The following is a 21,716-nucleotide window of genomic DNA, read 5'->3' on the forward strand; positions in this document are numbered from 1 at the left end:
ATTATGTCAAATCACACTGGTATGGAACCTTTACACAAAGTGAGCAGATACTCTCTGCAAGATAAACAAAGAATCACTGTGAAACAACTCCATGCCTTTCACGAGTATAACCGCAACATGGAGTGTAGACTTGATGGATCAGAATATATCAAACCTTCATATAGCAATTAGAGCGGGGTAAATGCACTGAAATCTGTAAGTTTTACGTCCCACAGTTATGCTGGATAGGCTAAAGGAGACGCAAAGGGGAAAAATGGTACGTGCCTATTCTGTTCTGGCTATTCGATGTTACAATGAATAACACGTGGATACTCGGCCGAACTCATGGGCAAAATCTTGATGCTCTGGGTTTCAGGCGGGTGTGCACTAATGCTCGTCTGCAGAGATATGAAACAGCGCCAAAATCTGCAGGTACATCAAGGGGACTTGATCAAGATGCAAACCCAACTCGACTTCACCACATGGCATATCTGATCGTTTTAGGTCAAAAACGCGGTCATCGCAAAATTTGTTGTAACAAGACAGTGAAGGAATGCAGATGTGAAGTTGCATTGCATGATGGGTGCTTCGACAGTTATCAGGAATGGTAGAAGAAGCGGGAAGAATAATGGGTTAAAACAAAAGCATTTATGTTATTCTGTTCTATAGCATTAATCTATATATATAAAAGAGAACGTACAAATCCTTTGTTCCCTCATCACGCTAATACGGCTGAACCAATTTCTTTTATTTTTGGGGGGTTATTAGGATTTGGACCCTAGATGGTTTTTATCATATCACTTTAATTTTTAATTACCAGTGTCTTGAGATAATTGACCATTCAAGTGTCCATAACGTACAAATCCTTTGTTAGATCATCATAGGTAAAAATAAACGTATTTATATGCAACCCGCATGACCGTGTCACTCGGCGGGTTAACATAAATGACAGGCGCTATAATGTTAACATTTACTGCAATCACTTGAAAGCGAAAAAGTAAAAATTATCTAAGTAACAAAGTTTATTGCGTTCCGGGGTGACCGCAGCGAAGCGGGGCGGGTTAACATAAATGACAGGCGATATAATGTTAACATTTAATGCAATCTTCTATGGTTTTTATCATATCACTTGAAAGCGAAAAAGTAAAAATTATCTAAGTAACAACGTTTATTGCGTTCCGGGGTGACCGCAGCGAAGCGGGGTGAACGCTGCTAGTATTACTATGTTAAAGAATATTCTCTTTCTGCTTAGTAGATAATATAAATTTCAGTTTGTAACATCCATATTTTAGTATTGAATACAAAAATGTTTATGAATAGTGCCAAGCTTATATATACTAACAGAGTAACCGAATGTTCATATGTTCTAATTTATTTGGAAATTTAAACTATTTCATGCAGCTAGTGCCCAGCGGTTCGTTAACGACCCATGCGATATCCTGCAACTCAAATTTTGAAAATTGAAAAAATAATAAATTTCGTGTTTATTACTGTTTAAGTGAAAAGATTTACGATAGGTTTTTAAAAATTCGTGACAAAAAAGATTCTGGGCATAAATGGGTTAATAAGAGCTTAGTTATGCATTTGCAACGCTAAACATGAATATATATGTACATAGAGCTAATGAAATAAAAATAACATATTGTTAAAAACTTTCAAAAATCACTGTTTTAGCGAAATTTCAAGGTATTTTCGGCAAATCAAGACGTTTTTGGGCCTTTCGACTGTGTGATGTTTTATTGTAATTTGATATTTGTTTTTGTTACAGACAAACATTAATGTGAACCACCAGAACCTGGCTGGGAATACAGCACTACACATTGCCTGTGCAGTTCAGAGCCCTGAATTATGCGAGATACTACTCAAGGCGAAGGTAGGTTCAAGTAATGTGGCCAAGATGCGCCTCTACTAATAATTTTGTTATATTTTAAGAGCCTCTGTTCCCTCCAAATAGTCGACCTTCAAGAAATAAAGGCAAGTAGCAATGTATTCACAGTCACACATGTCCTCTTCTAATGACAAAAATGCAAAATTTTGACTCTTAATTGGTGTCACTATTCAAAATATTTCTATTTACTATTGTGGACCTCTCAGGTTGCTCAAAGCTAAAATTATTGTCAGTTTTAAGTCTTTTTGAGCTATTTGCATTATATAATAGTTCTGTCATTTTGTTAAAATGACGTCAATGGAACAGGGTCCTTGAGAGAAATCCCGGACTACGGGAAATACAAATACGGACTCTAAATATTAGTATAGGTTCATTTTATAATTTGAAATTCCGTATATTTTAATTACAGCCTTTAATTTTGGTAAATGGTTTAAAAACAAACAAATGATACAGACAAATAATTTCTAAACCATTAAATTTTAGTTAACTAATTCTCATATCACAAAATTATTTTAATGTTCTTATAGCATTTACGTTACTTTCTTCACATGCGAAATTATTGTTTTTCTCGCCTTTTCGTTGGCCTGGCTAGAAAGAGTTTCATAGGAAGAGGCCCCATACTTGATAATCGATCTTGAGCCATAGTTGAGCGGAATAGAAGGAAAGATGGAAGGGAAGGGAGGAATAGGAAGAAGAAGAACACAACTGATCGATTATTTGAGAAACAAGAAAATATTGGGAATTAAAAGAGGAAGCTGAAGATTGAGAAACGTGGAAGAAACATTTCCAGGCAAAAAAAAAAAAAAAAAAAAAAAAAAGTCCCAGGACGTGCCGAAAGGCGGAATACTTAGTAGTAGTTGAGCGAAGAATGTTCTTCATTCTTGCAAGCGTGATGAATGATCTTTCTGCTTCATTTACGATTACAAAGTAAAAAACACACGAAGAACAATACATATGTTTGGAAAGATACTTCTAAGTTTATGTTTCTCCAAAAATTTATAGAAGAAAGCTCATTTTCAAAGTTAGCAGGCTGAGTCGTTTTCATGTGGATAACTTCGTCTATCATGTCATCGGATTCATCACTGTTATAAGTATTGGCGAATTCGTTCTTGCAGTCAGTTCTTTTAAGATGTTGAGGATTTCCATAAAAAGCTGAGCATTTCATCAATATGCCGGATAGCTATATAATGTGTTATATTTGCAACCACACAGTCTAGTACTACATGAGATACCATCTGTTTGAAACTTTCTTCAGGAAATCAGAATCATCTCAGTTCACCCATCGGATAATTTCTGTGTTTTTCAGAAAAGGATGTTGGCACTAACTAACTTGAACTCTTGTTGAGTTTCATCCCAGTTGTTTGATAAATATCGCAGATTGTCCAATAAGCAAAATTGTTCACTTCTACATCGATAGTAACTTTCCTCGTTTGTAAAACTTTATTTCTGTAATCAATTGGGTTAAAACTTTATACCAAACCGATGCCCTATCCGCACACTGTAAAAAGTCGATATATTTTACAAGTCCTTTCAGATTGCTTTTTGTCTCAGTACTTAAAATTGAAATTCTGAACTTCGTTGATCGTCTTTTTGTTACCTGGCAGGTTTGTAGGAAATAGCTTGACACATTCACTTCGAAAAGAAAACCTTGTATCGGACATGCTATTGAGTGAGCAACCTATGTGCTTTTGTAAGATTTCTCATCTCTGAGGGCGAAACTATATTGTAAAATTTTTTGGAGATTTCCAGTAAAACTCATTGCCTGAGGACTACATTCTGCAGCTTGTACACCACACAGATTCAAACTGTGACAAGCGCAAGATGAAAAGAGAGCCAGATGAGCATACTTCAAAATTCGATGTTGTGCCCCTTTATACCGTCTGCTAATATTACTGCCATTTCCACAGTCTTGACCATAGCAATCATTTAATGCTATGTGATGTTTAAAAACATTGTGTGAAATCAGTTGTGCTCTTGCCCCTCCAGTTTTTTTGTTTGTTTGTTGCAGTCAACAAATGTGAGAAATCGTTCTTGACTTTCAAAGATATTGATTTGATCCTTTGTAGATAAACTTAGGTATCTTAAAACAAACCGAGGTGAATCGAACTCGAAAGCTACCGACGTGCAAGTCTGTGAGACAACCTTTGTTGTTGAACCGAGCCCAGGTATCAAGTATAGCAATCTTTATTCTTTAGATGATGGGTTATTTGTTCATTGAATTTCGTTTAGATCCGCTCAGTAGTAACCAAGAAATATAAAGTACAATATACAAGACGAATTGAGCCGAGCCGAACTTCGCCACCAAATGTAGCAATTTTTATTCTGTTGGCTATGTGTTATTTCCTCATCAAATTTGGTTCAGATCCGGCCAGTAGTTACCGGGAAATAAAGTACCGTATACAAGGGAAGCGAGCCGACCGAGCCTTTCGTAGCCGAGCCCGACACCAGATATAGCAATCTTTATTCCTTAGGCGATGGGCTACTTGACCACCGAATTTCGTTCAGATCCAGCTACTAGCTACGGAGAATAACTTACCATGTAAAAGGCGATTTGAGCCGAGCTAAATTTGACCCTGGTTGAGCCCGGCCACCAAATATAACATTTTTTTTTTTTACTTATTTGGGCATTGGCTATTTGTCCATCAAATTTGGTTTAGATCCGGCCAGTCGTTACCGAGAAATTAATTACTGCACACCACGCACATACACCTGGAGTGAAACTATAAGCTCCCGTATGCTTACGCCGGGAGCTAATAAAACCTGTCTGTTCTACATGTGACGAATCTGGTGTTGTATATACTATGACTGAGTAATATTTAGCTTTTTTCTTTCTTTTAAAGTAGCTTATGTAACATGGTGAGAGCAATATTCAATAAGCTTACTTTGCCTATCTGGATAATGTATTTGAAGTCGACAATGAGCTGCTCCTGTCTGAGACTCTTGGACTTTAGAGAGGTGATCCTTTGTGTTATAACAGTTAAATATTATCTGTTTAACTAGAACAGTCTTTGCATATTTAAAAGTCAAAACAAGATGGAGTTTGAAATGGAAAAATTTTAACATTTCTGCCGTATTTACTGTCATCTAGTTAAACCGAGTTTCATATTCAGTAGGAGTGATGAAAGCAATGTTACTATTGAAAGTAAGACAAGAAAATTATTTCCTCCTTTCTGGAAGAACTGATTTCTTTTATGTGACAGGGTTCCTACTGATCAGCGAGATCGGGAAGCTCAGGGAAAACTCAGGGAAAATGGTGCAGATCAGGGAAGCTCAGGGAAAAAGATTAGAAATCAGGCAAACTCAAGGGAATCTTATAAAATATATTTTTTCTAACATTAATTGTACACCAATTTCAGCTTAGCCAATCATTATAATACCTATTTCATTTTTATTGCTTTCTTTATTGCTGTACGTATGAGCAATTGATTACTATTTGTAGAATAAATGTTCTCATGTATAAATATTCACCATTATTCATTCCTTATTTATATGTCAACGTCATTCGACACCTCTTATAAAAGTCAGGGAAATTCCTACCAAAGATCAGGAAAAATCAGGGGGAAATCATGGAAATAGATTTCTCCAGATCAGTAGGAAACTTGTCTGATGTTTCGTGGTCAGGACGATAGTCAGACTTTGACGAAGACCGTTTATATGGGTTTCTTTGCAAGCATCCATCAAATAAAGTGGGAATGATCACATTTATGAATTCTAACCACTCAACCATTGTGTGTCATTAGCATTTTATCAGTAAGGTGCAAACATTAGACACCAATTGACTAAAGAAGCTACTGAAGAAGTCAGCTGGCGAAGACACTACACCCTTGCTATTCCACGCACTTTGCGGCTACAGGTTTCTACCTTTTCTGATCTCCCTCTAACTACGTTTAGAAAAAAGTTTTTCCTGCTAGAAATGCCCTTGAAGCTTGGCTCACTGATTTCTTCATCTGAAAAATCACAGCAGTTCATTAAGTACAGCGTCGAGTTTCTCCAGCAATGTTGGTACATCGTTATCTAATATAAATAAAATGAAGAGTTTGTGTGTGTGTGTGTGTGTGTGTCTGTGTGCGGCCTGGGGACCAGATAAGTGGACCGAGAGTTACCAAATTGGTCACGGGTACCTTGGTCCAGACTCCAGACCAAGACGAAGCGTTTTTTTTTTTTTCAAAATTCGAACCAAGGGGTCTGAAGGGGGCGTTTACCGGGACATGTAAAAGTAGTAGAAAATGACTGATATTAGTGTCGAATTGATAGTTTTCGCGGTCGCTGAGATCAATGGTAAAAATCCGATGACTTTAACTTCCAAATTGACCCCATTCGGCAGCGGGCCGGGGGTCACCTGGGGAGGGATACCAGGACATCTAAAAATAATCCAAAATGACCTATATTAATGTAAATCCATAATTTTCGCGTCGCTGAGATGAATGGTGATACTCTCACAGGCGTTGAATTTAAAATACAGAGGCATTTTTTCTTCAAAATTCAAACCTGGGGGTCTCAGGGGTTTTTACCAGGATATGTAAAAGTAGTAGAAAGTTGCCGATATTTTTTTCTTTCGTTGTTCAGTTTATTTACATAGACATTTTATCTGACCCATGCGAAGAATGGGTATTTCAGCTAATTGACAATAATGGCATTATGACTAACCGCGTAAGATACTGCTTTCATTTCGTACTTCTGCTTTACTACGTCTGTTTCGATGGGATTTATCTGTATTATTTTTCAATGTATTGTTTTCTTCCCTGTAGGCAGATCCCAACTTGAGAAACTATACTGCGAACCCTAAATTAAAATCAATTAAGAAGGAAGATGATGGTGCAGAGGAAGATGGCAGCGAGTCTTCGGAGCAACGTCAATTCTTTGAAGGAGAATCAGCTCTCGAGTTAGCACAAAGCAATCCGAAAGTAAGTTTAGTTTTTTTTTTTTTTTTTTTATTCAATAACTTGGAATCATTTAGTTTTTATTGGTATTTACACTCTCTGTGTTTACACATTTATTGACACTACCGGATTTTAATATAAAAAATAAAATTAATTATTTAAAGTGCAGCTATCTAACTAACTCAATAGCCTGTGGAACCCGGAGGTTCAATGCCGCGTTCACAAAAGCTCTCCATTGACTTCTATCCGTAGCGAACTGGATCCAGTTTCTACTTTGTATTCCTATTTCTGCGAGATCCATCTTAATATTGTCCTCCCATCTGCGTATAGGTCTTCCTAATGATCGTTTTCTGTTTGGATTTCCAGTTAAAACTTTCTTCATTTCTGTATATGATCTGCCCACCTGAGCTTCCTAGATTTGATGACTAACAATGTTTGGTAAACGGTATAAATTATGTAGTTCCTCGTTATGACGTTTCCTCTATTTCCCATTCCGTTCCTCTTGGGTCCAAAAATTCGTCTCAGGATTTTATTATCAAATACTTTCACTCGTTGTGCACTCAGAATAAGCGACCATATTTCTCAACCGTACAGCTGAACACGCATGCTTATCGTTTTATATATTTTAAGCTTCAAATTCTTCGACAGAATTCGCGACGACAAGAGATTTTAAACCGAATAGTAACACGAATTCCCTGCTTTTAGTCGACATTTAATTTCTTCGTGAATATGATTTTCGTCTGTTGATATTGATCCTAAATATTTGAAAGTATCCACTTTATCAAAAGTATTATTTAATATTTTAACGCATTCATAATTTGCTGTATTACGGTCCCGACGCAGTTCCATGTATTTAGTTTTCTCTGCATTTACTTCTAAACCCATGTCCCTGCAAGCATTTAATAAGATCTCTGCATTTCTTTCTATTGTTCCCCTATCATCCCCTATTATATTTGCATCATCAGCATAAGCCATAACCTGGTGAATATCATTCAGCTGTAGGTCCTGCTGCTGTTTTTTACTTTTCTTATAGGGTACTCCAGAACAAAGTACGCCGAAAACGCATCTTCTTGCTTCAGGCCATTCTCGATCTGAAAGCTCGTGGACATGAATTTTCCTAAGGAAACTTTACTTTAAAGTGTAGCACAATGAAATATTAATAATAATAATAAAAAAGTCGTTTCGTGTAATTTTTAACTTATGTTTGTTGATATTTATGCAGTTACTTAATATGAGTAAACGCGAGGTTATATTCGTCTCTGGAAATTATACCATGCTTAATGCGCATCATAGTTTTTCCTTATTAGTTTGAAAAAAAGAAAAAAATCGCGCTGATGCCCTAAATCTGTTAATTACAATTTCTGATATTCGAAACCTGATAGTACGGTGTAAGCGTACGATATCAAGCGAAAACTACATATTCCCGCCATTGTTTCATTTCTCCAGTATGTCTATTCATTAATTGCCACATAATCATTTGTTCATTTGTCAACATCTCCTTGTGCAACCATAACTGAATTTATGGCCAAGTACAGTTCTTGCAGTAGGTGCCATTTTTTTTGGTGGGGAAGGGCTGGAAATTTCCACGTGGTCTTTATTTTTGTAGATTTGATTTATGACGGTTTAAAATTCTTTCACAATGTTGAGGCACGGTAGTTACAGGGTAGAACGGTTATCCTAGATGCAGATGACTCCTGGTTGGTTTAAAGTACATTTGCGGTTGAGGACAATCTGAAAGTTTTATTTACTACTAGGTTATTCGATGGAACAATTATGTTTCATCAGACTTCCACTCCTAAGTGTGATGAAGATAGAATTATTTTGTTGAAACTTACGTGATCGTGTTTCATATACAGGGTGGTAGGTAACTCCACTGAAAAACTTTGGGAGGCGATTCGTTATACGAAATGAAAGAAAAAAGTTCTAATAAACATGGGCCGAAAAACGTCTCCTTTCAGAGTTATGATCCATTGAAAATTCAAAAATCACTTTTCAAAACTCCCTAACTTCGAAACTATATGACTTATTCCAAGCGGTTTGAGGAATTACACAGGAACTAGTATGTGCTCTATCTAAATATCCATGTTTTACCATCCTCCGTTATCGATGAAAGGAACTGTAAAAAGGAATTTGATGTATAAGGATACTCCTTTAAGTACTAATGGTGCGTTCGTTTCGCTGGTACTGGTAAATTCTGATACATGAATATTTAGATAGAGCGTATACCAGTTTTTGTGTAATTCCTTAAACCGCTTGGGATAGGCCCTATAGTTTCTAAGCCAGGGCATTTTGAAACGTGATATTTCGAATTTTCTGTATTTCATAATTCTGAAAGGAGACGTTTTTCTACCCATGTTTATTTGAACTTTTTTCTTTCATCTTGTATAAGGAACCACCTCCCAAAGTTTTTTGGAGGAGTTACCTACCACCCTGTATATTATCACATAGCCTTGCTCAGTGTGTTGTTGTGTTTAGTTTAACTATATGGAACCAAGGCCTGATAGAATAGTTTTGCTTTGCTATCAGTTGTACTTTGGTGGAGTATTCTATTCTATGCTAGACAGAGCTGTAAAATATAAACAAGCAATAGTGTTTTCGCCTCTTGTACGTAAGACTCAAGTTTTGTTTCTGATACAAGATTCGCATTTCAATCTAAGTTTAATCCATATCTTACTTTTGCCTCGATGCGGGAAAAAGGGACGCTCTGTTCGCAAACAACCGAACTTCTCTTGTCCTCTTCCGTTATTTTGAAAACTGAGAAGAGAAACGCTGAACCTGTTAACACGCTTAATGTAGACACAAACTTACAAGGGAAGTTTAAAAGAAAGCACTCGCCTGCAGAGAAACTAAGCATGCTATTTGAAAGACCAATTCATGCTAATTATAACAAGCTAATAAAATTCCTGTACGGTTGAGAACTTTTCAAGAGATTCAACGTTAAATGCACGATTGCGCCCAATATGTTGGATTCCGACCAATCAAAGATTATGGCAGGAGATTTGTACATTATATGAAACTTCTTCATCCGGACGTTATGATGTACCACAGAAACAATCAAACAAAGTTCGTGTTCATGCTAATGAAGCAGTTCCAATCACCGCGATACCTTGGATTGTTACAGTTCGCTTTCACAAGGTAGGTTACCGAACAAATATACCTTTTCAATCACCTGTCGAATTTGCGTTTAGCTTGGGTTATGCGAACTGTTCCCTTGACGGACGCAACGCAATTGCACATATAAAATATTCATGGTGCAAGGGAGTATTTTGCCTGCGTCATTTCTTCTTAGACCAGAAGAACAGCAGTGATCAATTTCCATCTCTTACCTATCATTATTATGAACAATATAATGACTAATTTTAACTGACGAACCCGTTAGTTATTGCAAAACAGTTTTTTTTTCTGTTACCCCCGATAGATTTCAATTCGTATGTCAATATTCGTTGCTAATAATGTTGTACTTAACCAGTTTAAATGTGCATATACTGATTTTTTCATATAAATTTCCAAGTTGAATCTCTCGAACACTTCTCAACCATACAGGAATTTTATTAGCTTGTTGTAATCAGCATGAATTGGTCCTTCAAATGGCATGCTTAGTTTCTCTGCAGGCGAGTGCTTTCTTCCGAGCTTCCCCTGTTAGTAACAAATAAACAAGTAAATGTACTTTCTAGTACGGGGTTCCTACTGGTGAGGGAAGTCAGGGAAAACTTAGGGAAAATGGTGCAGGTCAACGAAGTTCAGGGAAAAATACTGGAAATCAGTGAAGGTCAGGGAAATTGTATAAAATATATGTTTTCTCTCATTAATTTCAGCTTAGGCAATCATTATAATGGACGTTGTTCAGATTTTTTATGGAAGGGAAGTGGAATGTACGTATAAGCAATTGATTACTTTTCGTCTCTATAGAATAAATGTTCTCATATATAAATATTCACTGTCATTTATTCCTTATTTATATGTCAATGTCATCTGACATCTATCATGAAAGTCAGGGAATTTCCTGCCAATGATCAGGGAAACTCAGGGAGAAGTCAGGGAAATAGGTTTCTCCAAATCAGTATGAACTCTGTAGGAATACGTAATGTTTATTCTTTCAGTTCTTTTAGTATCATAGGAGTAACTGAGAATTCATCAGTGGAGAAGCGAGGTCTTCAACGTTAATCTTTCAGTTGTCGGGTGCATGAATTGTACATAACAAAAACAGTTTTTCTTCGTGTTTTATGTTCTTCTAGGAATCGGGATTTAAACCCTCCACTAGCTCAGCGATTAGATGTTGCTGTGGTATCTATGTTGGTCCATACTCTTAGTTTAGTGCACATGTTGTTAAAAATATTTCTACATCGTTTGTTTTAAGCACAACATTATTTTGTTTTCTTTAAAAGGTGTAACAATTGCAATGTATGGTGATGTTAAGACTTAAGGAGCATCAACTAATATGTTTTTTTCCCTTTCTTTCCTTTCCAGTTGTATGCAATCTTGCAGAAGGGTATCACTTCTAGGGAGAATATATTATCTGAAGACATAAAGGTGAAAGAGGAGCCTCAGATAGAAACAGGTACAAAACTCAAGAAATTACTTTTCATTTTTTATTAAAAATAGTTTGTAGATTTATTGGCTAGTAGTGTTCGTATGTATATATTACAGAAAGCTCGCGATTGCGATCTTCAAGTTCGAATCTTGGAGCTGGCCAGCTTGATCGATGCTTTTTCTGAGAGCTTCGACTCACAAGACGAATGCCCGGTATCGTTCCTCTAAAGTTGGATTCTGGTAGAGTTCCTTCAAAATGACATTCTCAATTCCGTTGGTTAATATTTCCGCTGGAAATACGTGGAAATGTAATTATATCGTGATTTTGCCTGAAATTTTATTAAATAAAATTTAGCAAAATATAAGTACAATTTATCCCAATTTTAGTTCTGCGATTGAAGCCGCGGTGGTTCAGTGTACGATGAACATTGCGGTGCAAGTAGGCTGTGCCTATAGTAGCGAGTACCCTGCACTGATATGTCTGTGTATCTTTCTCCAGAATTTGATATGTAGATGTGTGAGGACGTCACGTATGTTGTGTAGTTCTAGATCTTCTAATATTTGGCTGTTTTTGGTATATGTATCATGACGAGTGATTATGCGACCTGCTTTGGTTTGTACGCTTTCTAAGGTTTTGATATGACTTGGAGCTGGGTACTGCCAGGCCGGAGAAGCATAGGTTAAGGTGGATATATTATTGCTTTAAGGATATGTACTCTTGTCCTATGGCCGAGAGATGCACAGCGTAACATTACGTATAAGGCGGATAATTTGCGGAGTGTTCGTTGTTTAATTTCTGAGATATGGGTGGCAAAGGTGAGGCCTTGGTCCAAACGGATTCCTAAATATTTTGCATGCGGGGATTCAGGTATGAGTCTCCCTTCAAAGTATAATGAAGGATGATCTTGATGTCTTCGTTTAGTGTACACAACAGCCACATTTTTTTCCGCATTTACTTGCAATCTCCAGTTCCTTGCCCAGTTTTGGAATGCGTTGAGTTGTTCTTGCATGTATCGGTAGCAGAAATTTAATTTATGGCTGGCAGTGAAAAACGCAGTATCGTCTGCGTAGATTGCGGAGAAGCAGCGATGGTGTACAGGTGCATCTGCTGTGTATAGTGTGTAGAGTAACGGGGAAAGTACTACTCCTTGTGGTACCCTAGCTCTAATTGGTCTGGCAGAAGAAAGACTTTGTCCGTAGAAAACTCTAAAATAACGGTTTTTGAGGTAGGAATTTAGCAGCTTTATATATGGATCAGGAATACCTTGTTGTAGTAGTTTGTACAATAGTCCTGACAATTATACCCGATCAAAAGCCTTTGATATATCGAGGTACACTCCCAGTATACATGATGCCGTCGATTGAAGGCTGTGGTGATGTAGTCTACTACTCTCACTAATTGTGCTGTCGTGCTGTGTTGTTGGCGAAAACCAATTTGATGTGTGGGTAGTAGAGAATAAGCTTCAGTATAATGTTTCAGCCTGGTGAGCAGCACACGCTCAAATAGTTTACTTATATGTGATAGTAGACTTATCTCGTTGGCAAAGTTGGGTTTTTGCCTGGTTTCAATATTGTGATGACTCTTGCTTCCTTCCATGCTTTGGGAAAATAACTGTGTGAGGATTGCGTTGAACAAATAAGTTAAGTAAACGATTAACTTTCTTCTGCTATTTTTGAGTAACTTTGGTCTTATGTTGTCCATGCCAGCGGCATTTTTGGTTGGTAACTTTTTGATATATTATTCAATTTCTTTTGGCTTAACTAATTTTATTTCATGGACAGGTGGGGTGTCAAACATGTCTGCCAATGTCGCTCTTACATGTTGGATGACGTACGGGTCCGATGGAGTGGTGTTCGATTGAAATTGTTCTCCCAGGGTGTTTGCAAACACTTCTATCTGCTCTTCTGGAAAGTATTTTAGCCCGTTTGGACTCTGTAGGATTCTCGTTCGAGAATTTGTGCTCGTTGATTTGACAAAAGCCCTAGAATAAGACCATATTTTTGGGTCATTTATCGAGACTTCTTGGAGGTTTTCCCAGTGTTTGAAGCTTTGTTGTTGGGTTAGATGTTTGATTTTGCCGCTGAGTTTGTTCCATAGCGTCTTATAAGCCGAGTGGTATGTCTGCTGCCATCGTTTTCGAGTCCAACATTTTAAATGAATATAGATCTTTAAGATGTTGCTATCAGTCGGTTCCATCTGTCTTGAGGTTTGTGAAGTGATTGTGCTAACTCGCTCTGCCTGTTTCAGTGCGTATGTAATATGAGCCACAGCTTGATCAATTTCTTCTATGGTTTGCGGGCGGTCTGTGAGCTTGATCATTGAGTTTAACTCTTGTCTAAATTTATCCCAGTTTGTGTGATAGTTCTTAATAGAGGGGATGGTATGAATGGTTGTTTTGTGTGCCAGTGTGAAGAGAACAGGGTCGTGATCGGAGTCTAGTGCTGAGATAACATACGGTTGACTTTGTAGCGGGACGTTCTTGGTAAGTACAACATCAAGAATGTCTGGTTCACCTCCAAATTTGGGGTAATGTGTTGGATCTTTTGGGGCACTGATATTAAATTCTGAATTTAACAAGCAGTCATGTAGTGCTTCTCCGGCATCATTTTGAACATAAGAGTTCCATTCTCCATGTTTTGCATTTATGTCTGCTGCCCGTACGACTTTGGGGCCTAGATTTGCAATGGCATCGAAGTCAGTTGGCTCTACAATTGTAGAGTTCGATCGATACCCTGAAACCAGGATGAGAGGAACTCCAGGAGTCTGCAGCTCTATTGCAAAGGCTTCTAGTATCTTCAAGGGCGGAACAGGTAAGGGTCGTTGCGGGAAGGTCTCGTTTAGCTAGTATGAGCAATCCTCCTTTACGTTCATTTGATCTGTCCAGCTTCTGTGTGACGTAGTTTGGAATTCTTCACTCTTTGGTTTTATTTGTAAAGTGTGTTTCTTGGATAAGATATATGTCTACTTGATGAATTGTGAGAAAGTGTACCAGCAGAGATTTTTGATTTTTAAGTCCATCGGCGTTCCACGTGGCTATAGTGAGAGAGTGGTTTATTTTGGTTGATTTAGTAACAGCCATCATTTAGCATTTCCAGAAATGTTTCTATAATAGCAGTTGCTTTTGTCACCATATCAGTTGCCTTTTGGATTTCTCTATCCCCCTTTGTATATGTTTCTTGAGGTCAGTGCCTTTTAGAAACTCTAATATCGATTTTATATCGCTGGAACTTGTGGATGCTGGATTATTGGAATCGGCAGCGTTTTCTGTTGTTTGTGGTGATTCTCTGGTGGTTGTTGTGTCTGAGTTATTTAGTTCAGTGGCAGTGACTGTTGCTTGAGCGTAGGTTGTAGATCTTGGATGTTGACAGTGGCAGATGTGTTCACTGGTTGTTTATAGTTTGTGGTTTAGGTTTTTGTTGTCCAGGTTTCTTTAAGGCCTCTGCATAGGATTTAAACACCGGGCAACCTCTATAGTTTGCTGGGTGAGGTCCATTACAATTGGCACAAGTAGCAGGGGTTGTAGTGTCTGGCTTGGTACAGGCTTTGGTGTAGTGTCCTTGACCGCATTTAAGACATCTTGGGAAAGCTTGACACGTTTTCTGAGTGTGTCCCATTCTCTGGCATCGGTAACATTGCAAAACAGATGGGGGTCTGTAAGGTTCTATTTTAACTTTGTAGTACATTATGGAATCTACTTCATATATCTCTTTGGATTTGATGCTCTTTCCTAGTGCTATTAGAAACAGTGGCATCATAACTTTAGGTTCTCCCTGCGCTCCACGACGAGACATTTGAGTTACGTTAAGTGGTTTGAAACCTAGCTTTGTGAGTTCCTCCTGCAATTCTTTACAATCTGTATTTATTGGCAGCTTCCGTATAACAATTTTCAAGGGTTTTGCGTCTTTTGATATACCGGTAGCAAATTCTGCGTTTGCTTGTTCGCAGTACACTTTGACTTTGTTGAAGTCTTCATTGTTGTGGAGCTGGAACTTGATGCATTCCTTGTTATGCCGAACTTCAGGCGGGTCTTTGAGCGTGTATGCAAGAGTTTTTACGAAACTAAATGTGTCCTTAACGCCATATATAAATATAGGTGGTGGCTTGCTGATCACTTTTTGAGGCAATGGTGCAGAAGATGTGGACTTTGTGTCCACAGTTTGTGCATCCTGACAGAGAAGCTCAAAAGAGTTTCTCAGTGCAAGTGGTGGAAAATTTTCGGATGGTTGGGTTTTGCTTTTACTTGGTGTGTTGCCATCCAGAGAAGAACGCCTACGCTTCATGCTACCAACCACTGTAAATTCCATATCACTGCTTGTAGTAGCAGTCGATTTGGTGTTTTGAGATCGGTGCCCATGCGATACAAGGAAACGTTCCGGCGTATACTTCCCCTTCTCTTTTTGTTTGGGCTCTTTGTAGTCTCCGACTTCTTCAGAGCAGGAGCAGTCGTCTTCTGTGTAGTTGTCTTGGAAGTTGATGGCATGATTGGTGTCGTTGTTTTTGTACTGTATTCTCAATGAGAGTGAGATAACCGTGTTTTCTGTGGTGGTACACCCGTAATAAATCATAACTTGAACCAAGATAATTAATTATATAAAAAAAATAAAATCTTTGAGTTGTTCGTCCCACGGTTATGTCGGTTAGGCTAAAGGAGACGGTGATGATGAGTAATGAATGAAATTGTGGAATGAAGAAAGTGGGAGGTCTCGGGAGAACCCCGAGAAACCCACGCACACGGTGTTTGTCCACCACAAAGTTCACTTGGCGGGGGCTGGGATCGAACCAGGGACCCCAAGCACCAGAGGGGAACGTTCTACCACTGAGCCACCGCGGCTCCCCGATAATTAATTATATGTACTACTTAATGAATCCCACCAGAAGTGAGATCCCCGTTTTTTCTGAGGTGGGTCTCCCTCAATAGCTAATGACAAATCCCCCCAGAGGTGAGATAGCCGTTTTTTCAGAGGTGGGTCACTCTCTTAATAACTAATGTTGTAAAGCTTCCTGTGAGTCCCCTGTGTTCTCTCTATAAGAGAAATGCACGGTGACGTCGATCTTGCGATCCTTCACAGTAAAAGATTTCAAAAATAGTATTATCTTGTAGCTCCCCTGTGGTCTCAAGCGAGAAACACGGTGATGTCGACCAAACGAGTTTGATCCTCCAGAAAATAATGTTCAAACTTCGCTATTCAGCTGAAGACAATATTGATGCATTGCTCGGAAATTCATGTGAGAAAGCTGAAAGAAGGAGAGCAGGTGAAGTTCATAGTACCATGAACAACTACATTCAGTAAGGTTTAATTTATGGCAGAGAGCTCCTATTTATTAGCATGGGAAGGCGCATATATACCTGCGTGTCTGGGGTGGTTGCACTCATTTGACAACAATCAGCTTTTTTTTTTTTCTCGTCTCTCGTGGACAACTGACGGAGGAGTGGGTAGAAAAGGGCCTTCGAGAGAGATGGTGGCGGTGCATACAACTGAATGGAGTTAATTCCATGAGAGCTGAGGAAGGCTTGTTTGAAATGCTCTAAGTCTATTGTTAATCTTCTGATAAAAAGTACTATGCGTTGTTGTCTTATTTTGTTGCAAGTCTGGCCAGAGGATGCCCAAGTGTTTTTTTTTCCATTCCGTAAATGAAATGGAAGTACTTATCTTTTAAAATGTATGAGGAGCAGTCTAATGGAAACTTAACACACTTTATTCAAAAGTAATTGCCACATGCTTTAATACATTTATCCCACTGGGAAACGAGGCGATCAATTCCAGCCTTGTAGAGAGCGGCTCAGTGGTAGAGCGTTCACCTCCTGTGCTTGGGGTCCCTGGTTCGATCCCTGATCGTGTCGTGTGGACTTTGTGGTGGACAATTACCGTGCTTCTGGGTTTTCTCGGGGTTCTTTCGTTTCCTCCCACTTTCTTCATTCCACCATTTCACTCATGTCTTATCTTCACCGTCTCCTTTAGCCTAACCGGCATAACCGTGGGACGTAAAAAATCAAAGATTTCATTTCATTTTTCCAGCGTTGTAGAAGGAGTTAGGTCGCTGATGGATCTACAACCTAATCCACTCTTGCACTTCCTCCTTCGACTGAAACCAACGTCGACGAATTCAAGTCGCCGAAAATATGAAAATCACAAGGGGAAAGATCTTGGCTGTACCTAGGATGTTGAGGTGTTTTCCAGCCAAAGCTCTGAAGCTTATTCCTCACCAGATTGACAGTATGGGGACGGGCATTATTATGCAAAATAATAATTCCGTCCGACAGCATTCCATGACCTTTTGACTTTATGGCGCGTCTCAGTTTCTGCAAAGGGTCTTCACACCGCTTCATATTTATTCTGGCCCCACGCTCATGGAAGTCAAAGAGCAGAGGGCCTCATCATTCGAAGAAGGTCATCATGACTTTACCAGAACTTGTATGAACAGCTTTGGATTGGATTTCTTTGAGGGGGGGGGGGGAGAATTGAGGTGTTTCCATTATTAACTTTGCCAATTGATCTTGGGCTCAAAAATGATGGCACCATGTTTTGTCCCCCGTGACGATGTGGGTCAGAAACGCATACTCTTCCTCGTGGTACCGTTGCATATATATCAGACAAGAAACCTTTCTGTCAATCTTTGTCCCTCCGTCAGTTGATGCGCAAACCCACTTCGCGCAAATTTTTCGGAACTGCAGGTTTTCTTTGATAATGGCATGCAAGGAACCATGGCCAGTTCCGATTTGAACGCGAATTTGTTCCTCTGTGATTCGCCGGTTTTCCCGGATAGAGCCATCAATCCGAATAATCACATCGGGACAGGGCTCGATGGGCCTGTCCTGGGCGCGAATCTTCTTGCAATGATTGCGCCCTTCTCGAAATTTCTTATGCCACTCCTGCACACTTGTCCGTGAAATGCAGTGTTCACCATGCACAGCAGACATGCAACGATAAGTTTCACGTGTTCTCCAACACCCTCAGCCAGGAAAAAACGAACCACACCTCTCTGCTCTTCTTTGCTTTACTCCATTTCTAGTGCTAGACGAACACATTTTTCACTACGCTCACCTATAGAGCAATAAACTAACAACTGTGTGTACCTGTGAGTTGTCACTATACATTTCAGCTCTCGAAAGATGGCAGTATCGACAAGTGACAGCAGTGTTGCCAACGTTTGTGAGGAATATGTGTTATGGAGGGTGTTCGGTTTTCATTTGACTGCTCTTCATACTTCATGCATTACTACAATATATGCTATATTTCATTCAGCTAGTGTTCAATAAGACAGATGTAGATGTTTTGTTTAGAAATACATTTTTACCTTACTTTAAGAAGTAATTGTTCCCAATGTTTTAAAATGTATAAAAACTGATTGTTATTTTAATAATAGCGAATTTAAAATCAAATCGAGAAATATAAAAGTACAGAAGAAGATATTCTCCTGTTTGTATTTCCTAGATATTGTTCGTTTCATGAATTCCCTTTACCAGATTATAACAAAATTTTATGATCTCTAGAAATGAACTTAGTACAAAAAGCCATTTTCATAATGAAAATTCATTCTGGTATCAATTTATATACTGAAATGGATATTGAAACCTTAGTAGTGAATTTTAGTATTATTATTATTTTTTAATTTCGTCAAATCGTGTTTGATTAGATCATCTAAACCAGTGATCGCCAAGCCACCGATCGCGAGCTACTATTTGCTCACGCGGACACCTAGCTTCGTTAGATCGCGTTAACGCTCTAGTTGGCTAGCTTTGATTACTCCACTGAGCTGAGTAATTACAAATGTAAGATATATATATATATTTTAAAAGTTACTAGTTCTTTTTGTTGGTAGCTCACAGTAGGATTTAGAAATGGTACGGTAGCTCACAGTAGGATTTAGAAATGGTACAGTAGCTCACAGTAGGATTTAAAAACGGTACAGTAGCTCATAGTAGGATTTAGAAATGGTACGGTAGCTCACAGTAGGATTTAGAAATATTACGGTAGCTCACAGTAGGATTTAGAAATAGTACGGTAGCTCACAGTAGGATTTAGAAATGGTACGGTAGCTCACAGTATTATTTAAAAACGGTACGGTAGCTCACAGTAGGATTTAGAAATGGTACGGTAGCTCACAGTATTATTTAAAAACGGTACGGTAGCTCACAGTAGGATTTAGAAATGGTACGGTAGCTCACAGTAGGATTTAAAAACGGTACGGTAGCTCACAGTAGGATTTAGAAATGGTACGGTAGCTCACAGTAGGATTTAGAAATGGTATGGTAGCTCACAGTAGGATTTAAAAACGGTACGGTAGCTCAAAAGCTTCGTAAGTTTGGCGACCACTGATCTAAACCAAGCTCGGAGTAGAACGACAACCATAAGTAAGACATAATATTATTTCTTTTAGCCACAAATTGTAATTAAAACTTTGTTTTTTTAATTTTGATAGGTCTATTTGACTCTGAGACACTTGACAGACTGGCTGCAGTGTTAGATCCTCCGTCAAGAGGTTGGGAATTCGTTGCTGATTTATTAGATTGCAAGTCCTTGATTCCTACGCTCAGAGTATCAACAAGTCCTACAAAAAGACTGATCGAATCCCTTGAAGTAAGTAGCACCATCCTTTACTTAAACGATACTGAGCACAGGGTGACAGGTAAAACAGATCGGGCCTTATGCAGAGTCGTTTTGATGTATCATTAGCGTCATACTAAAGGTCTGACTACAGCGAGAAACACATGTTACCCGTACTCTTTAGTATGGTACTAATCACGCGTCAGAGCGACTCTGTATAAGGCCCATCTTGTTTATTGCTGATACTAGCGTTGGATTTATAAATAAAATTTTAGCAGAAATTCTAACTATATGACAACAATAATAAGTTCGTTGGAGTTCGAAGAGTTGACATTTTTCTTCTTCAGACACGTTAAGATACATAGTAGGATAAAGCTACCTTCACAAATTCAGAAGAGGTCATTACTATTTACAAGTATTTAGTCAGTTTCTTTCATTTTCTAATTAACAAAACTCTTATTTTTAATTATGTATAGATTTGTGTATTTGATGTTGCCAATGATAAATTGACGAGAATTAAACGTGGATTGTTATTGATATACAAGCTGTGATCTAAAAGTACGGTGAATGTAGTTGCACAGTACCATCTATCAATATTTTATCCATTTCAACTAGTAAGACTTAGTCTAAACCTTTGGTACAGTCAGTGTCGAGTTTAAACGAGTTGTGACATGTTAGTTGGCTTCCAGAGGCAGAAGAGTGAGGACGTGTTAAAAGAGTGTCTGTCGCACGCCAACATTAAGTTTTGTTCCAAGCTGCAAAAAAGTGCCAAAGAAGCTCAATAAATGTCAAAATCAGTGTATCGCAATGAAATGGTGGCGTTGAAGACTGCTTACAAGTGATATGAGCTACTCAAAAGCGGCAAGAAGTCAGTTGAAAACGAGCAACGATCGACGTCAAAACCAGATGAAAACATGCAAAAAATGGCACAAATGATTTGTTCAATCAGGCAAATGACTATTCAAGTGCTTTCCGAAGAACTAAACATCTCATACGGGTACGTGAAAGGTATTTTAACCACCGATTAAATGGGCAAATGGCTTCCTTTTTTTACTACGAAAACGTACCGTGCCCCACCTTGCTTTTGATCCGCGAGCTTTCGGCCAAAAAAAACTATTTCTGTCTGTCCACATTCACTGTGCTTTTCATGTGACTTCTGAATCTTCCCCAAAATTAAAAGCTTCATTAAAGGAAAACGTTTCGACACCATTCCTGACATTGAGAGAGCCACGACAGAGCACCTGAACGCTCTCTCAAAAGAAGACTTTCAGAAATGCTTCCAATCATGCATTCAACGTTGGGATAAATGCATTAATTTCCAAGGACTGTACTTTGAAGCAGATTACATCAAATTTCATGTAAGCTTATTACAATATTTCGAATAAAATTATTCACCGTATTTTTGATCACACCTCGTATAGTTCGCGCTTTAATCAGATATTGTTGTTACTCTCAGTTAAGAAGGTATGTTTGTATTCGTCGTATGTAGATATAGATGTAAAACAATGTTTTCAAATTAAGGGAAACAATTTTAAAAAATCAAATTAAGGATAGTATTGTTGGAGATTACTTAATGGATAAGTGATATTAAAAAGTAGATAGAATCAAATAAATGTGTACGAAATGTTACATCTATAGTATAGATTTATATTCAGTTCAAAATCCTTTCTCGTCATGAATTCTGTCGAGGAATTTGAAGTTCAAAATATATAAAACGATAATCATGCCTGTTGTTCTGAATGGTTGCGAAACATGGTCGTTTATTCTGGGGAAAGGTAGGCTGAAAGTGTTTTGGAACAAGATTCTAAGACAATATTCGGACCCACAAGGAACGGGAATGGGGAATGGCGGAAACGAGGAACTGCGTAATTTATACCGTTTGCCAAACTTAT

At 38.3% G+C, this 21,716-nt stretch overlaps 1 protein-coding gene across 6 annotated transcripts in view; it reads left to right on the forward strand.

The window, feature by feature from the left end:
- The window catches only part of LOC145674507 (uncharacterized), a 266,730-nt gene that overhangs the window by 233,786 nt on the left and 11,228 nt on the right, over positions 1-21,716 (forward strand). For all 6 annotated transcript variants that reach the window (XM_081744660.1, XM_081744659.1, XM_081744658.1 and 3 more), the window contains 4 exons: positions 1,748-1,852; positions 6,616-6,771; positions 11,215-11,305; positions 19,700-19,857. In XM_081744660.1, the coding sequence (XP_081600786.1) occupies positions 1,748-1,852; positions 6,616-6,771; positions 11,215-11,305; positions 19,700-19,857 (510 nt within the window). The remainder of the gene's footprint in view (positions 1-1,747; positions 1,853-6,615; positions 6,772-11,214; positions 11,306-19,699; positions 19,858-21,716) is intronic.

The sequence above is a fragment of the Thermobia domestica genome, chromosome 17 (genome assembly GCF_964235325.1).
Source record: "Thermobia domestica chromosome 17, izTheDome1.hap1.1, whole genome shotgun sequence".
Lineage (NCBI taxonomy): Eukaryota > Metazoa > Arthropoda > Insecta > Zygentoma > Lepismatidae > Thermobia > Thermobia domestica.